The 25,270-nt window shown below is 38.2% G+C and overlaps 2 protein-coding genes across 7 annotated transcripts; both read left to right on the forward strand.

The window, feature by feature from the left end:
• Positions 1-8,511: 8,511 nt before the first annotated feature.
• On the forward strand, positions 8,512-14,019 carry LOC112186983. 5 transcript variants are annotated; one of them, XM_024325571.2, is made up of 11 exons: positions 8,512-8,752; positions 8,920-10,238; positions 10,676-10,744; positions 10,889-11,017; positions 11,306-11,356; positions 11,492-11,632; positions 11,812-13,019; positions 13,113-13,205; positions 13,305-13,378; positions 13,518-13,608; positions 13,742-14,019. In XM_024325571.2, exons 1-7 carry the CDS (start codon positions 8,578-8,580, stop codon positions 12,766-12,768), a joined length of 2,841 nt encoding a protein of 946 aa, XP_024181339.1. In that variant the 5' UTR covers positions 8,512-8,577; the 3' UTR covers positions 12,769-13,019; positions 13,113-13,205; positions 13,305-13,378; positions 13,518-13,608; positions 13,742-14,019. The 5 variants fall into 5 exon arrangements, with proteins under 5 accessions (XP_024181339.1, XP_024181338.1, XP_040370147.1 ...); XM_024325570.2 differs by having other exon boundaries at positions 13,113-13,193; XM_040514213.1 differs by having other exon boundaries at positions 11,812-12,966; positions 13,113-13,193.
• Positions 14,020-14,482: 463 nt separating this feature from the next.
• LOC112186984 (5'-nucleotidase SurE) lies at positions 14,483-17,041 on the forward strand. Of its 2 annotated transcripts, none has more exons than XM_024325575.2 (10): positions 14,483-14,920; positions 15,036-15,130; positions 15,215-15,285; positions 15,368-15,411; positions 15,596-15,673; positions 15,759-15,912; positions 15,999-16,151; positions 16,304-16,411; positions 16,560-16,625; positions 16,713-17,041. In XM_024325575.2, the coding sequence occupies exons 1-10, from the start codon at positions 14,613-14,615 to the stop codon at positions 16,821-16,823; spliced, it is 1,188 nt and encodes a 395-aa protein (XP_024181343.1). In that variant the 5' UTR covers positions 14,483-14,612; the 3' UTR covers positions 16,824-17,041. The 2 variants fall into 2 exon arrangements, with proteins under 2 accessions (XP_024181343.1, XP_040370148.1); XM_040514214.1 differs by having other exon boundaries at positions 14,695-14,897.
• The last annotated feature ends 8,229 nt before the right edge of the window (positions 17,042-25,270 follow it).

A 25,270-nucleotide genomic window follows, 5' to 3' on the forward strand; every position in this document is an offset into this window, starting at 1 on the left:
GAACTTGCACTGTCTCCTCTTGAAACCCAAAACCCGAATCTCGGAAAAACATTACAAACCCTTGAAGTCAAGCCAAAACAATTCTAGAATATCATCATCAATCATAGCCGACAAGCCCTGCTGTAAGTACAAGACTATTGAAACCAAAATAATTCTAGAATATCATCATCATTCTGCACGTTGACTGTGAAAGTCTAGAGTGGACTATTGAAACCGCATCTGCAGGCCTTTGCTTTCTTCTCATTAAGTCTAGCCGACGGACCCATGTGCAAGCCTTCTTTTTTGCTCAACACCATTGCACTCCACAACATGCCTCCAATCATCAACCATTATCAGGCTTATGTTCAAAAGGTGCATTTTGATAAATAGGACACTCCTCTGAGTCCTCTGTCATGGCTGTCCAACACAAACAAGGTCCTCCCCCAGGCTTCTCAACTCCTCCATCACGCCGCCCTCCGGGCAAAAAAAATCCATATGCAAATACAAAGTGTCCACTATGTGGAGTTTTTGGTCACAGCAAGCAACGGTGCTATGAAGTAATTGGCTACCCTGATTGGTGGGATTTCACCAAGAAACTGCGAAAGAACCTCGGAAAAACTGTCGTAGCTACTACATAGGAAGAGCAACCATCTAATGCCTCCGTTAATGTAGCACAGTCAGGTATGAAGGGTAAGGTATCTATGAATAGTTCTTGGATAATTGACACAGGTGCATCTGATTATATGACTAATGATCCTAGCCTCTTGAAAAAACTGAAACCCTCCTCTCAAAATATTGTTTGTACTGCTGATGGTACTCCAACTCCGGTCACCGGAGAAGGCTCTATTGTCCTATATGACACATTAACCCTTGACTCTGTGTTGGTTGTTCCCTCATTGGCATATAATCTCATATCTGTTGGCCAGATTATCCTAGCACTAGCATGTATTGTGACTTTTTATCCCTCTTTCTGTATGTTTCAGGACATTCTGACTCAGCGGATTCTTGGTTATGGTGTTAGAAGGGGAAAACTCTACTACTTGGATATGACAGAAAGTGGAGAACAACTGTTAGGACAAGTGAATCAGGTCAATGGCGTAGAGAATGCTAAGAAAAGAGTGTGGTCGTGGCATCGTCGTTTAGGTCATCTATCTTTCAGTTATCTTAAGAAACTGCAACCTCATCTTATTTCGGTTGTGAGTGATTCAGATTTTCATTGTGATGTATGTGAACTAGCTAAAAGTCATCGAATTTCATATTCACCTAGTCTTAATAAAAGTCTCATTCCATTTATGAAAATTCACTCTGATGTTTGGGGTCCTGCCAAGATCTCTGATGTTTGGGGTCCTGCCAAGATCTCTTCTCTTCTGGAGCTTGATATTATGTGACTTTTATTTATGTTTGTACTCGTATGACCTGGGTGTCTTTATTGAAGAACAAGGTGTTCCATGTTCAAAGAGTTTCATAAGATGGTGTATACACAGTACCAACAGACTATTTGAGTTTTCCAATGTGACAATGGCGGAGAATATGTTAATGACCCTATGCAGGAGTTTATGCAATCTCATGGGATTCGACATCAGACGTCAAATTCATATACTCCTCCGCATAATGGATTGGCAGAAAGAAAGAATCGGTAATTGCTTGAGGTTGTCTGCGCCTCCTTGTTTGGAATGCATGTACCTCATTAATATTGGGGAGAAGCTGTGAAGTCCGCTGCCTACCTTATTAATCGTACTCCTTCTCGGGTGATTGAATTTCAAAACCCTCAGCAGCAGCTTCAGAAACTTCTTTCTATTCAGTTGTTACCTAACCTAGATCCTCGTGTGTTTGGGTGCGTAGCCTATGTTCATATTCCTAAACCTTAACACAGCAAGCTTGATCCACGTGCCCGTAAATGTATATTTGTTGGTTATGCTGAATTCTAGAAGGGTTATCGATGTTATGATCCTGTTACTGGCACTATACATGTCTCTCTTGATGTGGCTTTTCGTGAATCCGAGTCTTATTATTCTGGAGGAATTTCAGAGTCTTCCCTTCAGGGGGAGAGAGGTTGTGAAGGAAATCCTCGAGAGTCTTTTGCATTTGAAGAATTTGCAGAATTAGAAGCCTTAGAATCCAGATTTGGGGTTGGAAATTCTTCTCCCACACCCGTTGAAAACGAAACGGAAATTGAGGCCATAGGAAATGAAGAAGAATTTGGGGAAGATGGCCTTGAAAATGGTGGACCCCTAAGGTCTTCATCCAGCCAACATCATGGTCAGCATGACAACCAAACTGTGGGGTCCTCATCCAGCCAACATCATGATCATTATGACAATCAAACAAGTGGAAATGCAACAAGCCATGACAGCCAAACAAATGGAGATGCAACAAGCCATGACCTCAGCACATCTTCCCAAAGTGGCCTTGAAAAGTCAAACAGAGAAGGTCCCACGCTCCAACAACTCCAAAGTGACCTTGAAAAGTTAAACAAGGCAGGCCATAAGCGCCAGCAACTTGGCATGCATCATGAGAGTGACAACGACGTGCGTCCTGGAGTATATGACATATCACAAGTGGACGAGTTATCCATTGACCGGCCCAGTCGTGACACACCCAATGAAGAGAATATAATTCAGAGTTCTCATCTGTCAGAGTTTATACCCCTCTCTACATCGTCAACTAAAGAATCCGCTGCGAACGTTCCTCCTTAGGTACGTTTAATTTCGAATGAATCATCTGGGGTAGATAATATTGAGTCTAGGAAATCACAAAGGGTTACCAAGGGTATTCGTAAGAAATAATATGAACTAGACATCAAAGCCAAAACTAAATATCCTATAGCTAATTACATATCTAACCATAGGTTGTCTAGGTCACATTGACAGGACCCGCCCCGACTTTCACCCTGAAATCCGAGGTGGCCCTGTGGGGCCCACGTTAGGGATAACTCTACCAAAAATTTGGCAGAGTCACCTCTAAAATGGACTACCCAAAAACCTGTAAAACACACTAAACACTTCAAGCAAACCAACCTTATACTCCTGGAGCCACCCTGCTCCCAATTACCAACAACTCCACTTTCACAAAACACAAACTCAAAATACTAATCCCAAGGTTATGCAGAGCAATACTACTATACACAGGGATATAAAAGAAGAGTAAAGGATCAAGCGATCCTACACTGCGGAAGTAGTGACAACTATGCCTCAAATGTCATGTACGCCCGACCTCCACTAATTCGCCTGCAAACTGGGCATTAGAAACCGAAAGGCCCAGGGGAAAGTAGACGAAAAACGTTAGCGTGAGTGGACAAAAATAAACAATTTAAAGGAAAAAGGATTTCATACTTTCCCACATTTATTCTCTTTAACAACCGATGCACGCAACAATTAGAAAAAAATACATTTAGCTTTAAATCCAAGAATTCCAAAACGATAAATCGACCAGCCTCGCTAGTCACCACATTCGAAAACTATATCGTAAAACCGAAATCTCATTTCTCAAGAAAATACGACCAGCCCCGCTGGCTACAGTGAAAATCGGACTAGCCCCGCTAGTCAAGCAACGATAATATATGGGGAAGAAGTTTCACCATACAAAAGAAGGGAGCCTTATTGGCTCGGGTCGGAGTGTCCCACACTCTAGAGCATCCCATGCTCTCCTCTACTCGCCTACGAACACATAGTAAGTAGGGAGGAGTACTAATAGGCTAGCCAGTAATATAATATATATATAACGACCCTGGGTATGGTGGTTAAAAACCGATAAATCAATAAAGCTTCCCCATGTCCACGTATAAAGACAACACGGGTACGATTCCCAACCGCACCCGGAAATTCTCGTAAAGTCGTATAAATTAACAGCGTGTCCCACACGCTAAAGAAATAAGTAGATTGTCAATGAGGCATTCCCAATGCCAAAAATCGAATAAATAAACAAGAATTTATTCCATCGAAATCCCATTTCGAAAATCTTTCAGAAATCTCAAATCGACGATTATAAAGATAATATAAACAGTATAAATCTCGAAAATCACATCGAAAATCAATTCGTCGAAAATCAACATCATTTATAAATTCGGATCCGAGCATAACATCTTCATAACCAAAACTCACAACCGGTATAAATCATACTTATTCATGAGAATTATTATTTAAAAGCAAATCCATAAGATCATTTGCAATCAACTTTATATGCTCGGAAAAATAATATGTTGATAAAATAAAACATGCTTTAATAAATAAATGCATGCATCACTTATTTAAAAACAAACGTCCACTCACAGTACTATTGGGCAACCACGCAGACGAGTTCCTTCATCTAACCGTAGCTCGCGACATTGCCCTGTACACAATTATATTTTCATGAACGGTAATCCGATAAAATAATTACGAACTTAAACGAAATCCGAAAATCCCTATCTCCAATACTTCTCAAATTCAACCCAAATCTCTTCCACAATTCTAATTCCTCAATTTACATATTCCATAATGAAAACGAGGGAAATCCGACGGCCGGATTTCCCATAATTCCACCACAAAACTCCAAACTTCGAAAATTCACAAACAATTCCAAACTCCTCCAAAATTCACCAAACTTCATATATAAGCTCTATGATAATTATAGAATTTAACTAGCTAAAAATTAAAATTTATAAACTACCCTAGCCGCCGCTACCGCCGCCCACAGTGGCGGCGCCGCCGCCACCATCTCCGATGGCCACCAAAATTTGACAGTAGCACCTTCTCAACACACTGATTCAACTTCTCAACTACAACATTCCCAAATAACAATTAAAAACGGCCGAAATCGATCAATGAACAAAAACCCAGAAATCCTCAAGAACCCTAGAATTTCAATTCGTCGATTCGGCATCTACACAACAAATCGTGATACAAGGCCATAGGGGAAATGATCAGTGATGAAAACCGAACCTTCGACGGCGAGATGGGGACCGGAGGTGGCCGGAATCGCCGGAAATCGGCAAAAGTACCCAACTGCCACCGCAGCTTCCTCCGCTCCAAATCGAGGTTCTCCGGCCAAATTGTCGTGAAATACCTCCACAGACGTGACAAGGGGAAGAAACCGAGCTTGGGGGTGGCCGGATTGTGTCCTGGGTCGGCCGGAGGAGGAAGAAACCGGAGGAAGAAGCAATCGGGCCGAAGAGGAAGGAATCGGGGGAGAGGAGAGAGAAACAGCCGGGTAAGTTTCCAAAAATGGAAACTTACCACAGTAACTCGGCTATTTATAGAAACTTACCATGAACAGTAACCGTGAACAGTAATTTTGTATTTCGCTTATAACTTTCGCATACGAGCTCCGATTTTTACGTACCACATATGCACGCGCTCGGTTTAACGTCCTCTACAACTTCCATGAAGAACATTTTCTCAAATTTTGACCCGAACAAAAAGTCAACTTTTAGGGCCACTAAAAGTACTAAACCGAAAGTAAAAGTGAAAGTAAAGGTCGTTTACCGTCCCAATGACTAGTAAACCGGTGAATTTAGGTTCGGGACGTTACACACATACACTTGTTGTTAATCAATTATCTATTGTATCTATTCCTAGTAGTGTATATGATGCATTAGAGGATCCTAAGTGGACTCAAGCTATGAATGAAGAACTAGAAGCTTTGCAGAAAAACTTGACTTGGGATATTGTGACTATGCCTGCTGGAAAGAAGACTGTTGGGTGTCGTTGAGTGTTTACAGTAAAACTTAAAGCTGATGGGAGCATTGACGGTACAAAGCCAGATTAGTTGCCAAATGATACACCCAGGGCTATGGAATTGATTATGAAGAGACGTTTGCTCCTGTAGCAAAGATCAATGCAGTTCGAATCTTGATTTCACTTGCAGCAACTAAAGATTGGCATCTACATCAATTTGATGTGAAGAATGCTTTTCTCAATGGAAACTTGGAGGAAGAGGTGTATATGGACATGCCACAAGGAGTCAAAAATATGCCTTGTGATACTGGCAAAGTCCGTAAATTGAAGAAGTCTCTGTATGGGTTGAAGCAGTCTCCTAGAGCTTGGTTTGGAAGGTTCTCTAAGTCGATGAGGATGTTCGGATATAGACAGAGTAACTCGGATCACACCTTGTTCATCAAGCGTAGTCAGGGTAAGATTACCGCTCTGATAGTGTATGTTGATGATATGATTGTCAGAGGAGATGATCTAAAAGAGATGGAGGCTTTATAGAAGTATCTTTCTGAGGAGTTTGAGATTAAGGACCTTGGGCAATTGAAGTACTTCTTTGGAATTGAAGTTGCAAGGTCTAAGAAAGGGATTTCTTTATCCCAACTTAAGTATATACTTGACTTGTTAGCTGAGACCGGAATGCTTGACTGCAGACCTATTGAGACTCCGATCGAGATGAATCACAACCTTGCCATCTATCCGGATCAGGTCCCAACTGATAAAGGGAGGTACCAGCGTCTAGTAGGAAGACTTACTTATCTTTCTCATACTAGACCTGATATTGCTTATGCTGTGAGTGTGATTAGTCAATTTATGCATTGTCCCAATGAAAAGCATATGAATGTAGTGTATCGTATTCTGAGGTACCTTAAAATGACACCTGGAGCTGGAAGAGGTTTGTTGTTCAAAAAGAAGGATGAATTGGAATTTGTGGGGTACACAGATGCAGACTACGCTGGTGATAAGACTGACAAGCGGTCTACTTCTGGGTATTTTACGTTTGTTGGAGGAAACCTTGTGACTTGGCGCAGTAAGAAACAGAAGGTTGTTGCTAGGTCAAGTGCTGAAGCTGAGTTCCTAGGTATGGCGCATGGAGTTTGTGAGATGTTGTGGATTCGTAATGTGTTGAAAGATTTGGGTTATAAACTCAAGAAGCCTATGGACTTGCATTGTGATAACACATCCGCTATTGAAATTGCTCATAATGCTGTACAGCATGACTGGACTAAGCATGTGGAGGCAGATCGACACTTCATTAAGGAAAATCTGGACATGAAGATTATTCGTTTCCCTTTCGTGTATACAGAAGATCAATTAGCAGATATTCTTACGAAAGGAGTGTCAAGGAAAGTGTTTGACAACTCAATTGACAAGTTGGGCATGATTGACATCTATGCACCAACTTGAGGGGGAGTGTAGAATATTCTGTAAATATTTACTTTCCTTGTATGTGTAGATTACGTATTATGTAGGAGGTCGTTTCCTATTAGGATTACACTTGTACCTTATATCTCTATATAATCCTCCTATTGGAGATGAATAAAAAATACTGAAGCATAACAAATACATCGAATTCTTATTTTCTACTGCATGTTGCAAGCTTCTTGATGGCACTAGTGACTTACTTGAACCTCCAAGGAATAGAATACTGATCAGTGCATGACGCACTTGATAAGAGTTTTGGAGTCACCTTTTACTTGAACTTTCTTAATACCCTTTCGTAAAGCTTGACAAAGATCATCACAAAGAGCAAGACTTTCAGCGAGCAAAATATTGGTAGTGCCCAAATTTTTTGAGCCTGCCGAGCCAGTCTGCCACTATGGAAGCACCATTAGAAACTTTGATGATAAAACCGGCAACAGCTTTGTTGCTACGAATAACAGAGCCATCGAAGTTAAGTTTGACTATTTGAGAGCTTGGTGGATCCCATTTAACATATTGAGTGTGATTAGAAGAGCTCCTAGTAGCTATAGGATTTTCCTTCCAGATATTAGAACCAATAGCAGCAGCAACCATAAAGATTAGGACTGATGTGATGAAAAACAAGATTGTTTCTTGCTTCCCAGATTTAACAACAGATAAGCAGAGCTTGACTCATTGTTTCTTGATCACAGGGTTCATCAATGAAGCGTTTTGTGAACCAATATACCATATCAACATTTTCATTTGGCTTGGGAGTAGAGCAAACGCAACTCCTCACCTCACCTTTTTTTTTTTTTTTTTTGAATTAGCCCATGGGGCTATAATATTATTCAACTCAAGCCAGAATAGGCCGTTACATACCCTTTCGCTGCCATCTATAGACAGACAAGAAGATAGTGGTAGTACCCACAGTGGTACATAGACAATAGACCTACTCATTACACATTGAAATACGTAGATAGCGGGAATCCTCATTTGATACTACTCCAGAGGCGCTAGAAGTACATAAAGTGCACCCAAAAAGTGTAATAGCGTCCTAAAATGAATTATTGTAAAAGACAAAACCTAAAACATAGAAAAGACCTAGGGCAACAACCCCAGCCCACAATACGAAGCCCAAGAGCCCCAAAGGGAAGGGTTCCAACTCAGAGCCCATCAAGCTGGCTTGGTCCAGGCCCAACAGCTCTAGAAACGCCATATCGTATAAACCAAAATCAGCACCTCCGTCCGCCCAACCCAAGCTGCCACGATCGTCACCACCACGATCCCACACTGCTAAGACTCTAACCGCCCCGCCTCATCTCCTTAGCAAAAGAACAAGCACACATAATATGATTAGTTGGGCCCGAATGACTGTTTCGGGTCAAATTTTAATAATTAGTTGGGCCCGAATATACTTAACTAGCTTTGGCTCAAAACCGGTCACCGGATGGCGGTTAACGCCTAAAACCCTTTTTATAGGGTTTCAGACTGAGAAAAGCTCCCAACAATGGAGGAGCCCCAAATTGAAAAAGAAAAACCCTCCGAAACCCTAATCTCTCTCCCTCCTCACCGTCGACGAAGCCTCAAGAGCGAAACGCATCGTACTCTGCTTCGAATTCTATCTCACTGCTACGACGTGTTGCAGCACTCAGACCAAAATGTACCTCCGGAGCTCAATCAAGGTAATTTGAACTCTCGCACCAACTCAGTCTTTGGTTCTGTTAGGTTTACTGAGAAAATCAAATATAACTTGCTGAAGAAGCATGTATCTTTATCACTATGATTAGTTACTGTGTGATTTGTTTTTTCTTTTTTCTTCTGATGATGGTGTTCTTGATTATGTTGTAAGATAATGGGAGTAATGAATTGGGGGAAGCAACTGCAAAAGAAGGAGGTGGGAATGTTGAATTGGTTGAGCCTGATAGTAGGAAGTGCGATGATTCGGCAGCTCAACCGGAATTGGTGGCTGTTGAGAGGTGTGATGGTAAGGGTTTACGAGAGAGAATTGAGCAGATAGAGGATTTCTTCAGTGAGGAAGGAAATGAGGAGTTGTCAGGACAGATGGACTTCGAAGATACGTTTGGGATTAATTTTGGAGATTTGGAGTTTGGTCCTGAGGAAATGCTGATGGATGAACTGGAGCAAATTGTGAAAGGAAATGATGACAATGCTCCTAAACTGTCAACCGGATCATTGGTTGAAAATGAGGGTGCAAACGATAAGTTTGAGTTGCTGAGTAACCAAGAACAACGTGATGACTCTCAACATAATGCTACAGTCAGACCGGAAAATGCAGATCAAGTTGTGATTGGTGAAATTCATAATGAAGGAGAGTGTAATGAATGCACGCATTCCTTGTTGAAGACTAGCGCGTTGGATGTAGAGCCGATAATCCAACAGAAAGCAATGGAGACTTCTGTGTCTTCTGGTAGTGCAGAGGAATCTCTTATTCCCATTACTGAAGTTGCACAGTTTGAGGTGCCAGAACACTTCAGCCAAAAGGTGCCTGAAGCCTTTGTTTTCCCTTTGGACACAGATATGGTTGGCGATGCTTCAAAGCCTAGTCAGAGCAAAAGCTGGTCACATAAAGCTGATGATTTGGAAGGAGAGCATGAAATTCAGCCAAACGAAAACAAAATGGAAATGGTTTGCACCGGAAATGCTGTGAATTGTCCCAACCATATGAATGATGGAGATATGGAAGAGGGAGAAATCTCTGATGATGATGGGATGGATGATAGATCAACCAATATGCTTTTGCATGATACAGCAAGGTGTGAGGAAAATAAGGTTAATGAATTTCAAATAGTCAAAGATGTCAACGGTCAAAAAGAGCACTCTGGCAAGGAAGCAATTGGTAGAGAATTTGACTCCAATTCCTTTCTGATGAGTATTGCTGACAATGTCCAAAATCCTAGAGGAGTGGAACTCAGAGAAAGTAAAACTAAGCTGATTGGTAGACCTGGAGTTGTCCAGGGGAAAACTATGGAAGCTATAAAGGAAAATGGATATGATCCTTCGCTAGAAAGTCGAAGAATCGAAGAGAAAGATAGCGGAATTGGGAGGGGTATTGGCTTTCAAGAAGCTTGTACTAATAATCAAGCATCGCATGAAAAAATCTCACAGAACTATGAAGCTGGAAGCTGTGGAACCACATCTGAAGATAAGGTATGTCTTTGACTTGCATAGTTTGTTTCCTTAGTAATTTCTTCACTCATAAGAGTATGGCACAGTCCATTTTGAAACATGTTAATACACGCCACCTTGATTCTCTAAAGCTTCTACTCTTTGAGCAGAAACTCATACATCCTCCATGTTGCCTTTGTTATGGGTTGGGAGCCAGCTTTCACTTCCAAATGCATTATCTTTAGGGGTAATTCACATAGATTTTCCATAGAGACTTGTTCTTCTCTATTGCAGTCAATCTCGTATATGGTGGTCTTGCATTGTAAATGCTTAATAACTTGGGAAACTCGAATTTTGGTAGACTTAAAGATTGTCTCAAACTTCTTCTCTCCAAAGAAAGATGCAGCATGATGGATTTGTCTATGTATCAACACAAAAGTCTGGTCCTTATCTAACCAGTATGCTCTATTCTTGTGCAGGTGGATGCTGGTGCCGCAAATAAAAGAAAGCGTGGTCCTCCTTCAAAGGAAAAGAAACAAAGAAAGAAGGTATTGCCTATTGCTTAATTGCAAGAGATTTGTTCTGAATCTCTTTGGAGCTTAACCTGTTTCATATTACAAAGGAATTTACAAATTATAGGATATATGCTTTTGAATGTATATAATATTTCTTTGAATTGGTGCATACTGCAGGCAAAAGAACGATTGAAGCGAGCAGAGATGAACAGAAAACTAGGTGTTAAAAGGCTGAAACTGCATTCCATAGAGAAACCAAAGACTGTAGTATATTGCCGCCATTATATTGCTGGAAGGTGCCATGAGGTTGTACACTGCTCAATTCTGCCAATCCACTGGTCAATCATAATCAATAATTTAAATGACCTGATATTTACTTTATACTTGCCCTAGACCAGTTGTGCATTGATATTTGTTATTGCAAAACTAATTGATTTTCTCACCCCTGATTGCATACTCTGAACTCTTTTCCTCACAAGTATTCTCCCACGCAATTTATTTTCGTTTTATCTAGTCTTCGGGTGCCAGTAATCTAGCATCGTTTGATTTCCTTCTGTAGCTATCTCATTGTTCTTGTTTATTTATGTTTTTCAGGGTGACAAGTGCAAATTTTCACATGATACAGTGCCTTTAACAAAATCCAAGGTATGGTTATTGGACTCGGTTTTTAATGTTATTTTGTGATTCTAGGTGCTTTAATAAGAGTGCTTCTGTTATGAACACCATTTCTTCTTCCTCTGAGTTAATGCCTATTCCTTATCTTGTTTTGTGGTGTTGCAGCCCTGTTGTTATTTTTCACGCCAGTCATGCATGAAAGGGGATGACTGCCCATTTGATCATCAGCTTTCTAAGTATCCCTGTGACAATTTTGTTAATAATGGCTCCTGCATCAGAGGTGATCGGTGTCTGTTTTCACACAAGGTACATTCTTGCCTGAATAAGATGCTAGTTGGAGCTACTTGTAAGTTGTAACTTAAGCCTGCTTACGAGGTTCTATCTTTACACAATTCATGTGGAAATTATGTTATCATCTGCCCTTACCTTGTTCATCTGCTACCAAAATAAGTTAATATGCTGATCAAGTTTATAATTTTTATTAGATTTTATCCAAGGAAGAAGGTGCAACTGCTGCTAGCAAACCTGAATTGGTGTCTCCCACCGTGCGGGGTAATTCCAGGTCTGCACAAGTAAAGATTGGTAGTCCCTCCCAGAAGAATTCCCATGCAGTGCCCCACTCCACAGGGACTCATTCTCACAATAATACTGAACTGATTATGGCAAGGACTCTATTGGAACAACCTGCAATGGCTACTAAAGGATTTAGCTTCCTTTCTACAGAGAAATCATCATTGGTTCATTCTAGTATGTCCAAGCAAGGAGTGTTGGCCCCAGATGGGAGTACTGGTGCCAAAGCTGGGAACCCGATGCAACAAAGTCCATCAAGTTCAGTTCCAAATACCAAAGAGAATATAATGACAACTCCACCGGTAGTCACTCCCAAAGGGATAAACTTTTTATCATTTGGAAAAGCGTCACCAGATGGTTCCAGTGGCAAAAACCAAGACCATCACCATTCAAACCGAAGTGTGTCAGAGACTGTTCAAAACTTTAATGGGGTGCCAAAGGTTATTCAACCTGCACAACCAAAGGCAGCAGACTTCCTATCTGTTGGGAAAGCTCCCGTAGCTAATTCTAGTAGTGGAAACCCCTTTAGCTTAACTTCAAGTTCAGATAATGGTAACAGTAGGCATTTTGGTGAGGGTAAAAGTGCATTTGATAAACCCCAAAACTCAAGTGCAATCTCATCAAGGCTGCAACCTTCTCCACTTACTTCAGGTCAATCTTCATATTATACAGCATCCAGGTTTAAAGACCCGGTGACTCAGAGGTCACTTTTTTCGACACTTGCATTTGCAGAAAAGTATGAATCAAAAAAGACGAATCATTCAATTGGTTCTACTTTTACACCGGTTGATAGGGAGACCAAGCAGAATGACTCGGGAAAAGCTTTTAATATTTTGGATTTCTTGTCCACTATTGGCAGTACAACCAAGTAGTAAATCTGTTAGCATGGTGTATAATAGAGACTTTAGCCTTGGACATTATTGAATGGCAAGATGAGCTTCTGCATCCAGAATGAAGCTTGTTGTTTGGTCAGATTGATCAGAAAAAACACAGGGTCATTTCTGGCATCTTGCTTGCCCGAAATCAGCACATGTAGTAAGTCACTTCTAATTTCAGCAGCTGTCTACAAGGTAGAGTTTGCATCTTTCACTACTGTAAGCAATATACGTTTGTACATTATCAGGTAAAGTCTACATTTTGTTTGTCTTTTATATGGAATTGATCGCTGCAATACAATAGGTTTTGGTGACTGAGGATCTTCATTGTGTGATTTCAGCTGGGATAAATTTTGTAACTGGTAAAGTAACGATGCTTGATGGACACCAATCACATATTACTGATTCACTGCCATCTTAAAGTTGAGTCTGTGGTAGTTTCTTACCGTCATTTTCTTCTTTGTTGTAACCTGGATCTTTCTTTGAAGTTTAGGAGACCTAACTTTTCTCCTGCCATATTATATTGGAAACAGATGGTCGTCATATAACCTTCTTTCACTGTGGAAAACTGGAATCAACCTCCTATCACATTTGGAGTCAATCTTAGGTATTGGCTTTACTTACCAGTTTGCTATGGATTGAATTATTAGTTTTAGAGCCACTGTGTACACAGCTAGCAGTTTGCAGCAATATTTTCAGTTATTTGGAAAATGATTCTGTACTGTACTGTCCCAATATTGATACAGGAATTTGGATCCTTGAACTAATCTGCATTTCGCTAATAATCCAAGTAGTCCTGGATCTGATGAAGATCTGCATGTTGAAGTTGTCTCCAATGTAGGAGTCAAAATAATATTATTTGTGCTGTCTAGTTTCTAGTACTCAACTGAATTATATCTCATACACGCTTTACTAGTCTTCTTCAACATAGCCCAGGCCATGTGAATGAATTGAGTTATTGTTTTTACAGGAAGGAGTGGACCTTTTTTGCTTCAAGTTTGGGGGAAAGGGATCAGAAGCATTGAATTGTAGTAGAAGTCTGCTTACTGTGGGGCAATTTACTGACTTTGTAGACCATAGCACCATATATGAGGACTCGTCATAATTTTTTCTCAATCAAATTTGTTGAAAAGGTTACTCTTCTTTAGTCAAATCTAATGATGTTAAGGCTCCTCCATTTTCCAAATTATCATATGCTCTGTTCGCTTTTATGACAATTTCAAAAGAATTGCGTGGGAGATTGATTTAGTTGCCTGGTGATGTCATATCAACTCCATATTTCTTTTTCTCTGGCTGGAAGTTGCCTCTTTTCTTTTGGGACCTAAAGGAGCTGAGGACTCGTGCGACCTAATCATACATTCCACTTGAGCCAGACCAATTCATAACTAGGCCTCTTACCATGATGATTCATTCCTTCAAATAAAAGGAGAAAAGAAGGAATTAAACTTTAGGGATCAGAGAGCTGTTCACTTGAGGGATAATTTTTTAGAGACTGTAAGGGATAAGTATATCTGGCAGCTGAAAATACATTTATAGTTTTCAATTGTTATAATTTCAACTTTTGAAATTAATAGATGTGGCTAAGAGCCACTTGTCCCTCGTGGTTCCTTGAAACTGTCATTTAGGTAAGCAGAGCTGTTAGGAAAAATATACATAACTACAGATTGGGGAGATAAATGAGGTGGAATATAAGATTCAAATGCAGAGATTGGGGAGATGATTAAGGTGGTTAACCAACAAACAATGACTTTCATGCCTTTTTGGCTCCTAAAAAGATTTAAAAGAATCTTCAAAGCAGTCTCTCTGTATTCTTTCTTCTATTTCCAACGAGCACGTCTCCAATGACGACCTCTCTGAAAAGCAGTTTCATGCCTCCGAGCTTGATCTCGAATCTTCAACAAGTTTTGGCTCTCAAAAGCGACGGTGCAGAGAAGCATGCTTCTGAACCAAACAAAGTTTCTTGTAATTCTTCTTCTTCCTCTTCATGTTGCGCTTTGATGCCTTCTGAGGACACTAAAGACAAGCACTGTCCAAAGCCAGTGGTTTTAGTCACAAATGGAGAGAGAATCGAGTCTCCTGGCCTCACATTTCTCGTCCAAGCTCTCCTTCTCGATTCTCATCTTGAGGTCTGCGTCTGCGCTCCTAAATCGTTAGTTCTCTCCACCAGTTCACCTTGCTTTCATGTTTTCCTTCATTTTCTTACTAACCACATAGACTGAGATTGTAATAATATAATTAAGTAAGGCATTGTCTGGCTCATGCAGAGATAGATCAGTGGCTGGCCACTCTGTAACTGTTGGTGAGACAATTTCAGTGTCTTCTGCACAAATCAATGGTGCCACGGCTTTTGAAGTTTCCGGTAATGCCTCTCTTTCTCTTAGTATATAAGTTATATATAGCCAGGAATTTATATACGATTACTTACTTGATTATTGAATATTAGGGACTCCTGCGGATTGTGTCTCTTTAGCATTATCAGGGGCATTGTTCTCCAACTTTTCAAAGCCTGCTTTGGTATGCAGCTATAAGATATACAATAAGTTTCTTCAGATTTAGTCATCTCAATGCAATTTCTTAATTATAGTATCGATTTCAGGTAGTCAGTGGAATAAACAGAGGATCAAGTTCTGGAATCAACATGTGAGTGTAAACATTTGTTTGCTAAGATCTGGTGTTATGATACATAATATATTCTCAAGGAAATTAATGAAGAAAGCTTTCGTAGTAGTCATAAAAGACTACAGTTTGCTGTGGTTTTAGTGGACTTTGCTTGCTCTGGGAATTGATTTATGAATAACATGAACTATTCATGGCTTGATAACAGGTTCTACTCGGGTGCTGTTGCTGGAGCTAGAGAGGCGTTGCTATGCGGTGTACCCTCTCTGTGCATATCAATGAATTGGTGATTACATCTTCCATTTCTAATCTGTTACGTTTTGTTATTATACATCAATCGCATAATAGCATAACACTGTTTCATTTCTTAGGAAGAAGGATGTAAGCTGTGAAAGTGATATGAAGGATGCAGCCACTGTGTGCTCACCGTTGATATGTGCAGCTGTAAAAAGCATCCAGGAGGGAGTTTTCCCCAAAAGTTGTTTACTCAATATTGAGATTCCTAGTTGTCCTTTGACAAATAAGGTTTGTTCTTCAAATTGAAATAGTTACTCATGACCATTCCATTGTAATAAACAAGGTATGAATGAATAAGTAATTGGGTTTAATAGGGCTTCAAAGTGACCAAGCAGAGTCAGTGGAGGTCCTCTTTGAGCTGGAAAGCTGTGTCAACAAACAAACATCCTCCCCCTGCAAATTTCATGTCCAATCAGCAAAGCCTTGGTATTCAACTAGCACAGCTCAGCCGCGAAGCTTCAATAGCTGTAAGTAGAACTAGTTTCTTTCTTGGCCATTAAGTAACAAAGTTACCAGTCATTGTTTACTAACAGATGCTATAGTTTCTCTGATCTTTCAGTGTAGCTAATGCTTTAGTGTTCATATGGTTACCCATTGTATGGCTTAACCTTATTTTCAGGGTGCAGCTCGCCGCTTGAACTCTCAGCGCAAGACTGTAGAGGTTGAATCGGTTGGTGTAGCCAGAAAAATGAGCTCCCAAAAAACAGTAAAATTCTTCCGTTTAGAGGTATAAACAAGTGATGTGTGACTCAAAATGACAGCAAAACTAACCATGTTAGCAATTCTATGTTTTCATCTTTCAATTGAAGACTGGGAAAGACCGGATGAGGATATCTATGTATCTGAAGCTAAATCATCAAGTGCTTTTCGTGCAGTTCTTAGAGGAGCGGCAGGAATATGTAGATGAAGATCTAGATATCAGAGCACTTGAAGATGGATTTGTGAGTTGAAACTCGATACATTATTTGAATGCATGCATCATATTGCCTTAAGAGTGCTGATTTGGTGTTGCCTCTATGGAATGACAGGTTGCGATTACTCCGATTTGCTTATCTCCATCTGTTCAATCGGAAATTCAAACGTCAGTGTCGAATTGGATTGCTGGAGCAGTACTTTCGAACAACCGGTTGGCATTATAGTATCAATCAATGTGTACTAGTTGATGTTTTAACGTTTTACTTGTATTTCTGGAGAGAATGATCTGCTGTCTGCATTGCTTGTTATTTGATTGTCATGTGTTGTCATGAGAGCAAATTCTGAAATTCTACATTTGATTCTATCCATCAGAAAACTGTTGGTGGCAAAAAAACCACGCAAGTTTAGGTGAAATGTATTTAGTCCTTGTAACAATTGTACAGGTTAGTTGTCTATTTTGATTATATTTTTGAGTAATTATTGTGTGGTCTGAGATTATCACGTGTCTGTAGTCCTGACTATTAGAATGCAGATACATGCCTGGAGGTAAAAAAATAAACCGATAACCACCAAGGCAAGCTACATAGACTAATCAGATTTTCAGAGACTACATACACGTGGTATTCTGAGACGTGTTCGTCTTTGATGGTGTGATATTAGGAAGTATACCCTAAGAACAGAAATACCTCTAATCTAAATGGCTTCTCTTGGGCCTCGGTTATATATAACTTGGGCTTTTACCTATAAAGAAGTATTGCTACAATTTGGGTCTTGGGCTTCTGCTTTAGCTATAAGCCAGTTGGCGCGCATGCAGATGAGGGACCGACACGGGTCAAGAAACCGCGTCATCCTGACCGTTTAATTTAGTCTCGTGGATATGACCGGTCAATAATTTGCCACATAATAGCCCTCTAGCTAAACAGAAGCAAGAGGCGAAACAGCAATCACTTGTACTGCAGAGGGAGCAAACGTCAAATACTGCAAGTCCAATTGTACGCGTAGGCGGTGAGCCGGTGAGGCGATCTGGTGCTAACAAGACCACAGTAGACTTTGATGAATATATTTCGAAAATGATTTAGAACACCAGCGTGCAAATAAGAACGAATAACAACTGAATAATATCAAATGTAGTTTTTGATTTTTGAGATAAAATATGGCCATAAATATTAAAAATTGAAATCGGTGCGGAACCATTTACATTAACTGTACATAAGAGAACTTTAGGTATTTTTTATAATTGCGTATATTTTACATCACCAATACTTTGGTGGATTCAAATTTGCTCACCACCAATATTTTGGTGGTGATACCACCACTCAATATAAAATTGACATGTGTTCTAAAGCATAATTATAGTTAATTATGATGTTTTATTAAATAAATAAATTTTAAGTATTAAATTAATTCTGCATGACGTGACAAGTTTTAATTTGATAGTGATATCACCACAAAATAAAAATGGTGAGTAAATTTGAATCCTCCTTTGTGACTTGTTACTTACGGGAAATGAAATGAGAGAAAGACAAAAATGTAAGTATTAGTTAATGCTTCTAAATTGAGGTGAACAACCATTCTCATTTTTTTTTTTTATAAAGTTGAAGAGTTTGTCTTCAAAGTACTCAGACCAACAAAAAAAACAGTACTGTGATGATATCCTCTGAAAGACTCACATGTGAGATCATACCTATTGCACAGCAATGGATATGAACTAGCTATTATATTTTATATGCATCAGTTAATGTAAATAAACTGCTTTGAATTCAAATATAAATACATTAACCAATATATATAAACTTATTAAGTAATTGAATTTAGTTTATATATTAGAATATCTGTTAAAGAATTTGAAATTCAAATGTGTGGTTATCCAGACAAATCTATTATGATAGTTCCTTGATGGAATGAACTGCCATGTAACTGCTGTGTTTAACAATTTTATATATAAAGTGGAATTTGTATTTGATCCCTGCTAGAACATAAAAACGCTCTCATTGAGTTTGTCCCATCAAGCAATAAAGAGAGATACAGTGTGTATCTAGGAGAAGATCAGATAGATAACGGCAGCAATCCACCAAGTCAATTTTATGATTTTATTTCATAACATTGATCTAACATTTGAGATAGTATACTTGAGTTATAAGTTTATGTTTCATATTGAATCTAACAATTAGTATCAGAGCAACTATGCTCAGATTTAGATCAATGTTTATTATAATGTAAATTTATATATATCCTGGAACTTGATGATGACATGTTGTTGTTCATATAAATATATCTACATGCCAATTAAATACAAAGCGATAATGACTTTTACTGCTGTTATTTGTATAAACTGAATATTGTTTTTATCGCATTATATATTGATTATTTGTTATATGTATACATGTGAAAATTGTATCTAACTTAAGAAACTACTGCATATTTCATATAGATTCATATTGCTGCCAAAGTAGCCATGATTATATTGATATATGCAATAGGGTAAATGAAATTTTCTTTTGAATGTGTCTTGCATATGTATTCAATGCTATCAAAATAGCTGTAAAGTATATGTATGAACGTACATTCACAGAAGAAAACATAAAGAAAACTTGAAAGTTTAAATTAAAATCTAACTTCCAAAGCGGTTGGATATCAAGATTAGACTTTCTAGTTTAACATATATTTGATAATGAACATTCATAAATATATCGTTAAAGATAAGTGTATCACAAATGATACCAGCATCTTGAACATGATATATGTTTATTTATCTATCTGTATGTGATTCATTTGAAATGTTTATTCTATATGAATTAACATTTGGGATATGCATATAATTCTAGTATATTGTCAAACTGGAATATATGATGAATGACTGATTTAGATTAATTTCATCCAACCATGCATTTTCTAATGAGCATTAATTAAATTAACACAATGGAGATAATGACAAGCTTGACTCAAAATCAATAACTTCATATTTTATTGGTTATTCAGAGAAGTCAAAAGGATTCAAGAACCAACAGAATTTTTAAGACTCATAGAACCAACAGAATTATTGGTTAAATTTTATTGCCGTTCAAGAACCAACAGAATTTTTAAGACTCATAGAGCAAACTTCTATGATGAAATGTTTGATCAGAATGAAGATGTAAGTGAGGGGACCAATGTTGATCAAATGTATAACAACATGGATGATTGGTTCATTTTTTCAGAATTTGTGCCACCTGAAACACAGATGATTAGTGAAGCACTCATACAAGCAGCACAAGGTGAAGCACTCATACCAGCAGCACAAGTTGAAAATCAATCTCAAGCAGTCAATTTTGGAAATCAAAATGATGCAAATGATGACAATTATAACAATAAAGATGTAGAAATTCTAGCAGCAGATCGAAGCACATGAAGTCTTAAGGAGATCAGAAAGATCAATAAAATCTGCAATATCCAGTGATTATCATCTATATTTGACTGCAATTGAGTTTGATTTGGGGGAAGAAAATGATCATATTTCATTGAAAGAAGCTATGCAGTCTAATAACATCCACAAATAGAAGTTATCAATGGAATATGAACTTCAAAGCATGTCACAAAATGGAGTTTGGACATTAGTAGATAGAACTGCAAATTTGAAACCAATTGGCTGCAAATGAGTTTATAAAACAAAAAGGGATGCAAATGGCAAGATTGAAAGATACAAAGCTAGGCTTGTGGCAAAAGGATACAATCAGAATGAGGGTATAGATTACAACGAGACTTTTTCACCAATCTCAACTAAAGATGCCTTCAGAGTTATACTGGCTTTAGTTGCACATTACAATCTAGAATTGCATCAGATGGATGTTAAGACATCAATTTTAAATGGAGACTTGCAAGAAAACATCTACATGCTTCAACCAGAAGGGTTCATTGAGGATAAAAAGAAAATCTGCAAACTCAACAAGTCCATCTATAGACTCAAATAGGCATCCAGTCAATGGTACTTAAAATTTGTTGCTGTGATTTCAGATTTTGGCTTTGAAGAAAATAAATTAGATGAGTGTGTGTATTGCAAGGTTAGTGAGAGTCATTTCATATTTCTAATTTTATATGCGGATGATATCTTATTAGCTAGCAGCAATATTGGTTTGCTGAAAGACACAAAAGAATTTTTTATGAAGAACTTTGACATGAAGGATATGGGGGAAGCTCACTATGTACTTGGAATAGAAATCAGCAAAAACAGAAATCAATGCATGTTGAGGTTATCACAAAAGAATTACATAGATAAGATGCTGCTGAGATTTAGTCTAGAAAAATGCAGATCATGAAGTGCTCTTGTTTCTAAAGGTAATAAGCTGCACAAATGGCAATGTCCTCAGAATGTTCTAGAGAGAAAAACCATGGAGAATGTACCTTATGCTAGATTGGTTGGAAGTCTCATGTATGCACAGGTTTGTACCAGGCCAGATATAAGTTTTGCTGTAAATGTGTTGTCCAAATATCAATCAAATGCTAGACATGAATATTGGGTTGCTAGAAAGAAAGTTTTGAGATATTTAAAATCTACCAGAGATCACATGCTGGTATACAAAAATATTGAAGATCAAGAATTGAAAGTGGAATATTATACAGATGCTTCATACAAACAAGACTTGGATGACTTGAAATCAACATCTGGATATATTTTCATGTTTGCTGGCGGAGCCATTTCATGGAATACTAATAAGCAATCATTGACTGCTACTTCAACCTTTCAAGCAGAATACATTTGTCACACCCTAACCCTGAAAATTGCAAATTTTTTTTTATATTTTGAGTAAGGGTGTGAATAGCTTTTAATTATCAAAGATAAGAAACATTTTGGCAAATAAAAACTATATTGAAAAAAAAATGAGAATCAGAGGTGACTTGTGGTTTAACTCTTTATTACATAAGTAAGTACTTACAAGAGAAACAAAAGCAAGCTTAGGAAATAAGCTTTATTGTACAAAGATAAATCAAAACAGTAAACTAAAAATTTATTTCTCCTTCTCCTACTTCCAGATTTCTAGAAATTAAATTCTAACCCTCAAGAGCATGATCTGCACAATATCATAAAAGGGTGAGTTTAAAGCTCAGTAGAGCAAACCTCATACATATAATTAGTGATGGTGCAAGATAGAAAATAACTCCTTATACTCCAGTTGTTAGTATTCTTGTACTAATCTCGATCACCAGTGTCTTCTTGCCAAACATTAGATCATTTTATCAATAATAATTGAAGGGGCTTCTCTCCCCAAGTGTATATACCATTGGCTGACATTGCTGGTCCCTTACGAGTATTAGACTCAACTACACAACCATTATCACTCTTTCTTCAATCTAGGATCAGATAAAACAACATGATGATGAATTAAACATATATATATATATATATATATATGTATATAATTTACACAGTACAAACATTCTGATCAGTAGCAATTATCACTCAAAATCATATCAATAGACTGATATAATCAAACTTGAGGTTCCCCAAAACTTCCCCTACCTTAAACCTGATTTAGTAAAGCTGAGACTTTGTTTCCAGACCTCTAAAGACTTGTCTCCGGACCTTGCTATTTCCATATTCTCTAAATTGTTTTTCTGCTCTCTTTTCTAACTTGTATTTCTTACTGCAGGTAAAGGCCTCTCTTATACTAGAAGATGTAATCATGAGAACCTATATGTAGACTAGCCACCTCCTGTTTAGCTCAGTCAGTTAGATAAACATTGGGAGCAGCTTATTGCCAGCTCCTGCTTAGAAAAATCATCTGAGGATTATCCCAAACTGCCAGCTCCTGCTTTGAGCTTGTTGCCCAAGTTTTAAGCTGCTCTAAGAGCAGCCACTTGCTGCACACACTTAACTTTATGTCTGCAGGTTCTTAATTGTGGTTAGAAGTGTGTACACATGTGTTTCCAACAAGCTACTAGGTGACACAGCAGTTAAATAAAACAAAATAACATTCCAGATTTTTTTCCTTTCTTCTAATGTGTTTTTGTGCATGTGTTGCAGGTTTTAACAAGACTTCCAGCCAAAGAGACTCAAAAAGAGGGAACACAACGAGCTAAAGACAATTGTTGGAAATTTTTGCACTTTTGCAAAATGTAATGGCAGCAAGTCAAGGAAGTTATAAGTACAAAACATAAATAAGAAATTGATGTATTGTGACATTTGGAAACATGTATTAATGTAAATATAGTACTTGTAGCTATCTATGTAACCTTATTGAAACCTAAGCACAATCTGTACTATTTTTTTCTTTTCTTTTCTTTTTGACAAAGAATGTAAACAGGTATATGTTTGCTTTTGTTTGTAAGAAACACTTGTGTTCTACTCTAGTATTTTGTTAACAAAAGCTAGTTGGTTTTTGAGTTATAAAAACAAATAAACCAAAATCAGCAGGGATCAAACAATTCATCATTCATGACCCCATACACAAAGCTAGACCCTTTATATTTGATCATTCTTTTACTAAAACAAATAAGTATCTAGCTATAACATAATTAAGTGGTGGTAAATTAGACTTTTATTAACTTAAGCCAAATCAAGTCTACACAACATTGCAATATTTGAAGCTACTGCACATGCTTTGTGGTTGAAAAATTTTATTTCAAGAATGAAAGTGGTGGATTCAATTGAAAGGCCATTGACCATTTACTGTGACAATGCAGCTGTTGTGTTCTTTTCAAAGAACAACAAAAGGATTTCTGGATCTAGAAACATTGATGTTAAGTATTTCTCTGTGAGAGAAAGTGTGAGAGACAATGAAGTAGAGGTGACCAAAATAGGTACAAAAGACCAACTTGCAGATCCATTGACCAAAGCATTGCCGGTTTCTATGTTCATCAAACATGTGGAAAATATGGGAGTTTTAGGCAGTATTGATGGTTAGTTATGCATTTCACTAAGTTACTAGTATGTATTGCAACTATTTAGTAATGCATTGTTATTAATCATCTCAATCATTATCAAGTTCATTCATATAATTTTGACTGAAATTGTTTTATTCAAATATAGTACTGCATAATTTAGTGTGTATATACATTCAAACGTTGCTGATTTAACATAAGCAAATATGCAGTTTGAATAACTGCATCAGGATCACCAATGTTTGTGAAAGTCGATTACTACATAATAAGCATGATCACACTTGAGGTAATCTATGTAATTTTGATTACTATGATGAGATTATAAAAGACTGGCAACTTAACCTATATCTCTTTTCCTCCGCAATACTCGGAGCAGAACGTAGGGTTTGGAAAACAGAGGGGCAGGGTTGTGGCTTGTCCGGCGGCGTCCCAGCATCGATGACGGCTTTTGCTTGCGTCGGTGTGTGGTAGGCATTGCTGGACAGGGCGATGGGATGGTTGGCTCTGCCTTGGTGGAGCGATCTGGTTCTTTTGGCTTGAGGGGATTTAGGCGACAGCAATAGTTTCCTCTTTACCTTCAGACGATGGCGGGTGGTGGATGGGCAGGCTTCACGCCGGGGTGGAAAGGGGCAGAAAGGTTGATAGTCAAAGGTTGGTGGTGGATGGTAGATCCAGGCCTATGATGGTGATGTAGACCGCTCTCTCTCTCTCTCTCTCATGTTTTTCGGTCCTCTGTGTTGTCAATGATCCAGGCTTGGTCCTATTTTTGGCTGGAGACGATGCAGAGAGCGGCGGTGGAAGGCCATACGGTAGGCTTGGTGCTTGCAATGGGGTGAGCCAGTGTGGATGAGCTCGGTGCAGTTTTTTGCTAGCAGTTGGAGTCCGACGTTGTGGAAATTGGAAGCATGTTGCGGTGGCCGAATTCTTTGTTTTATTAGATTTTTAGGTTTTGGCTTTTGGTTAGTTCTAATAAGTCTCTCCTCAATTGAGCGAGGGTTTGGTTGTCTTGGTTTCATGGTTGTGCCATTACTATGGTGTCTTTCCCGTGGACGAGTTGTTTCAACTTTGGTTTACTTTTGTTGTCAATTTGCCGACGAGCGATCCTTTACATGTGATCTGGTACTTTTTGGACACGGTGTTGAAGAGGACGACATCTTCTGTGCTATTGACTACAACGTATTACTGGGACTTTCGGGATCACATACTCAGGGTAGCCTTGGAAATGGGTGTTTTGTGGTTAGAGTTTGCCCCCCCCCCCCCCCCCCCCCCAATTTTGGTTGATTGAAATTTGAATGAAAGTTCTATCTCATTCTCAAAAAAAAAAAAAGACTGGCAACTTGCTAATTTGTCATTCTCTTCTATGATTCAGCTTAGTAAATCTTAATTGACAGGGTTTTGTAAAACATATAGTATTTTTGAATTCAAGTGCACAATTAAGAAATAGGTTATTTACATGATATACATCATATAATATCTAGTTTAATGGGAGATTGTGAGATCATACCTATTGCACAGCAATAGATATGAACTAGCTATTATATTTTATATGCATCAGTTAATATAAATAAACTATTTTGAATTCAAATATAAATACATTAACCAATATATATAAACTTATTAAGTAATCGAATTTAGTTTATATATTAGAATATCTGTTAAAGAATTTGAAATTCAAATGTGTGGTTATCCAGACAAATCTATGAGGATAGGAAGTTATTTTGACAGTTACCTGATGGAAGGAACTGCCATGTAACTCAACAGCTTTATATATAAAATGGAATTTGTATTTGATCTCTGCTAGAACATAAAAACGCTC

This window comes from Rosa chinensis, chromosome 2 (genome assembly GCF_002994745.2).
Source record: "Rosa chinensis cultivar Old Blush chromosome 2, RchiOBHm-V2, whole genome shotgun sequence".
Taxonomy (NCBI): Eukaryota; Viridiplantae; Streptophyta; class Magnoliopsida; order Rosales; family Rosaceae; genus Rosa; species Rosa chinensis.

Excerpts from the sequence above, each read along its gene's own strand:
- LOC112186984 (XM_024325575.2), top strand. The coding sequence starts at position 14,613 with ATGACGACCTCTCTGAAAAGCAGTTTCATGCCTCCGAGCTTGATCTCG. Across the intron at positions 15,412-15,595 it reads TCAAGTTCTGGAATCAACAT|GTTCTACTCGGGTGCTGTTG; the intron begins GTGAGTGTAAAC and ends GCTTGATAACAG. Across the intron at positions 16,626-16,712 it reads GAGCACTTGAAGATGGATTT|GTTGCGATTACTCCGATTTG; the intron begins GTGAGTTGAAAC and ends ATGGAATGACAG.
- LOC112186983 (XM_024325571.2), top strand. The coding sequence starts at position 8,578 with ATGGAGGAGCCCCAAATTGAAAAAGAAAAACCCTCCGAAACCCTAATC. Across the intron at positions 10,745-10,888 it reads AAAAGAAACAAAGAAAGAAG|GCAAAAGAACGATTGAAGCG; the intron begins GTATTGCCTATT and ends TGCATACTGCAG. Across the intron at positions 11,633-11,811 it reads GGTGTCTGTTTTCACACAAG|ATTTTATCCAAGGAAGAAGG; the intron begins GTACATTCTTGC and ends AATTTTTATTAG.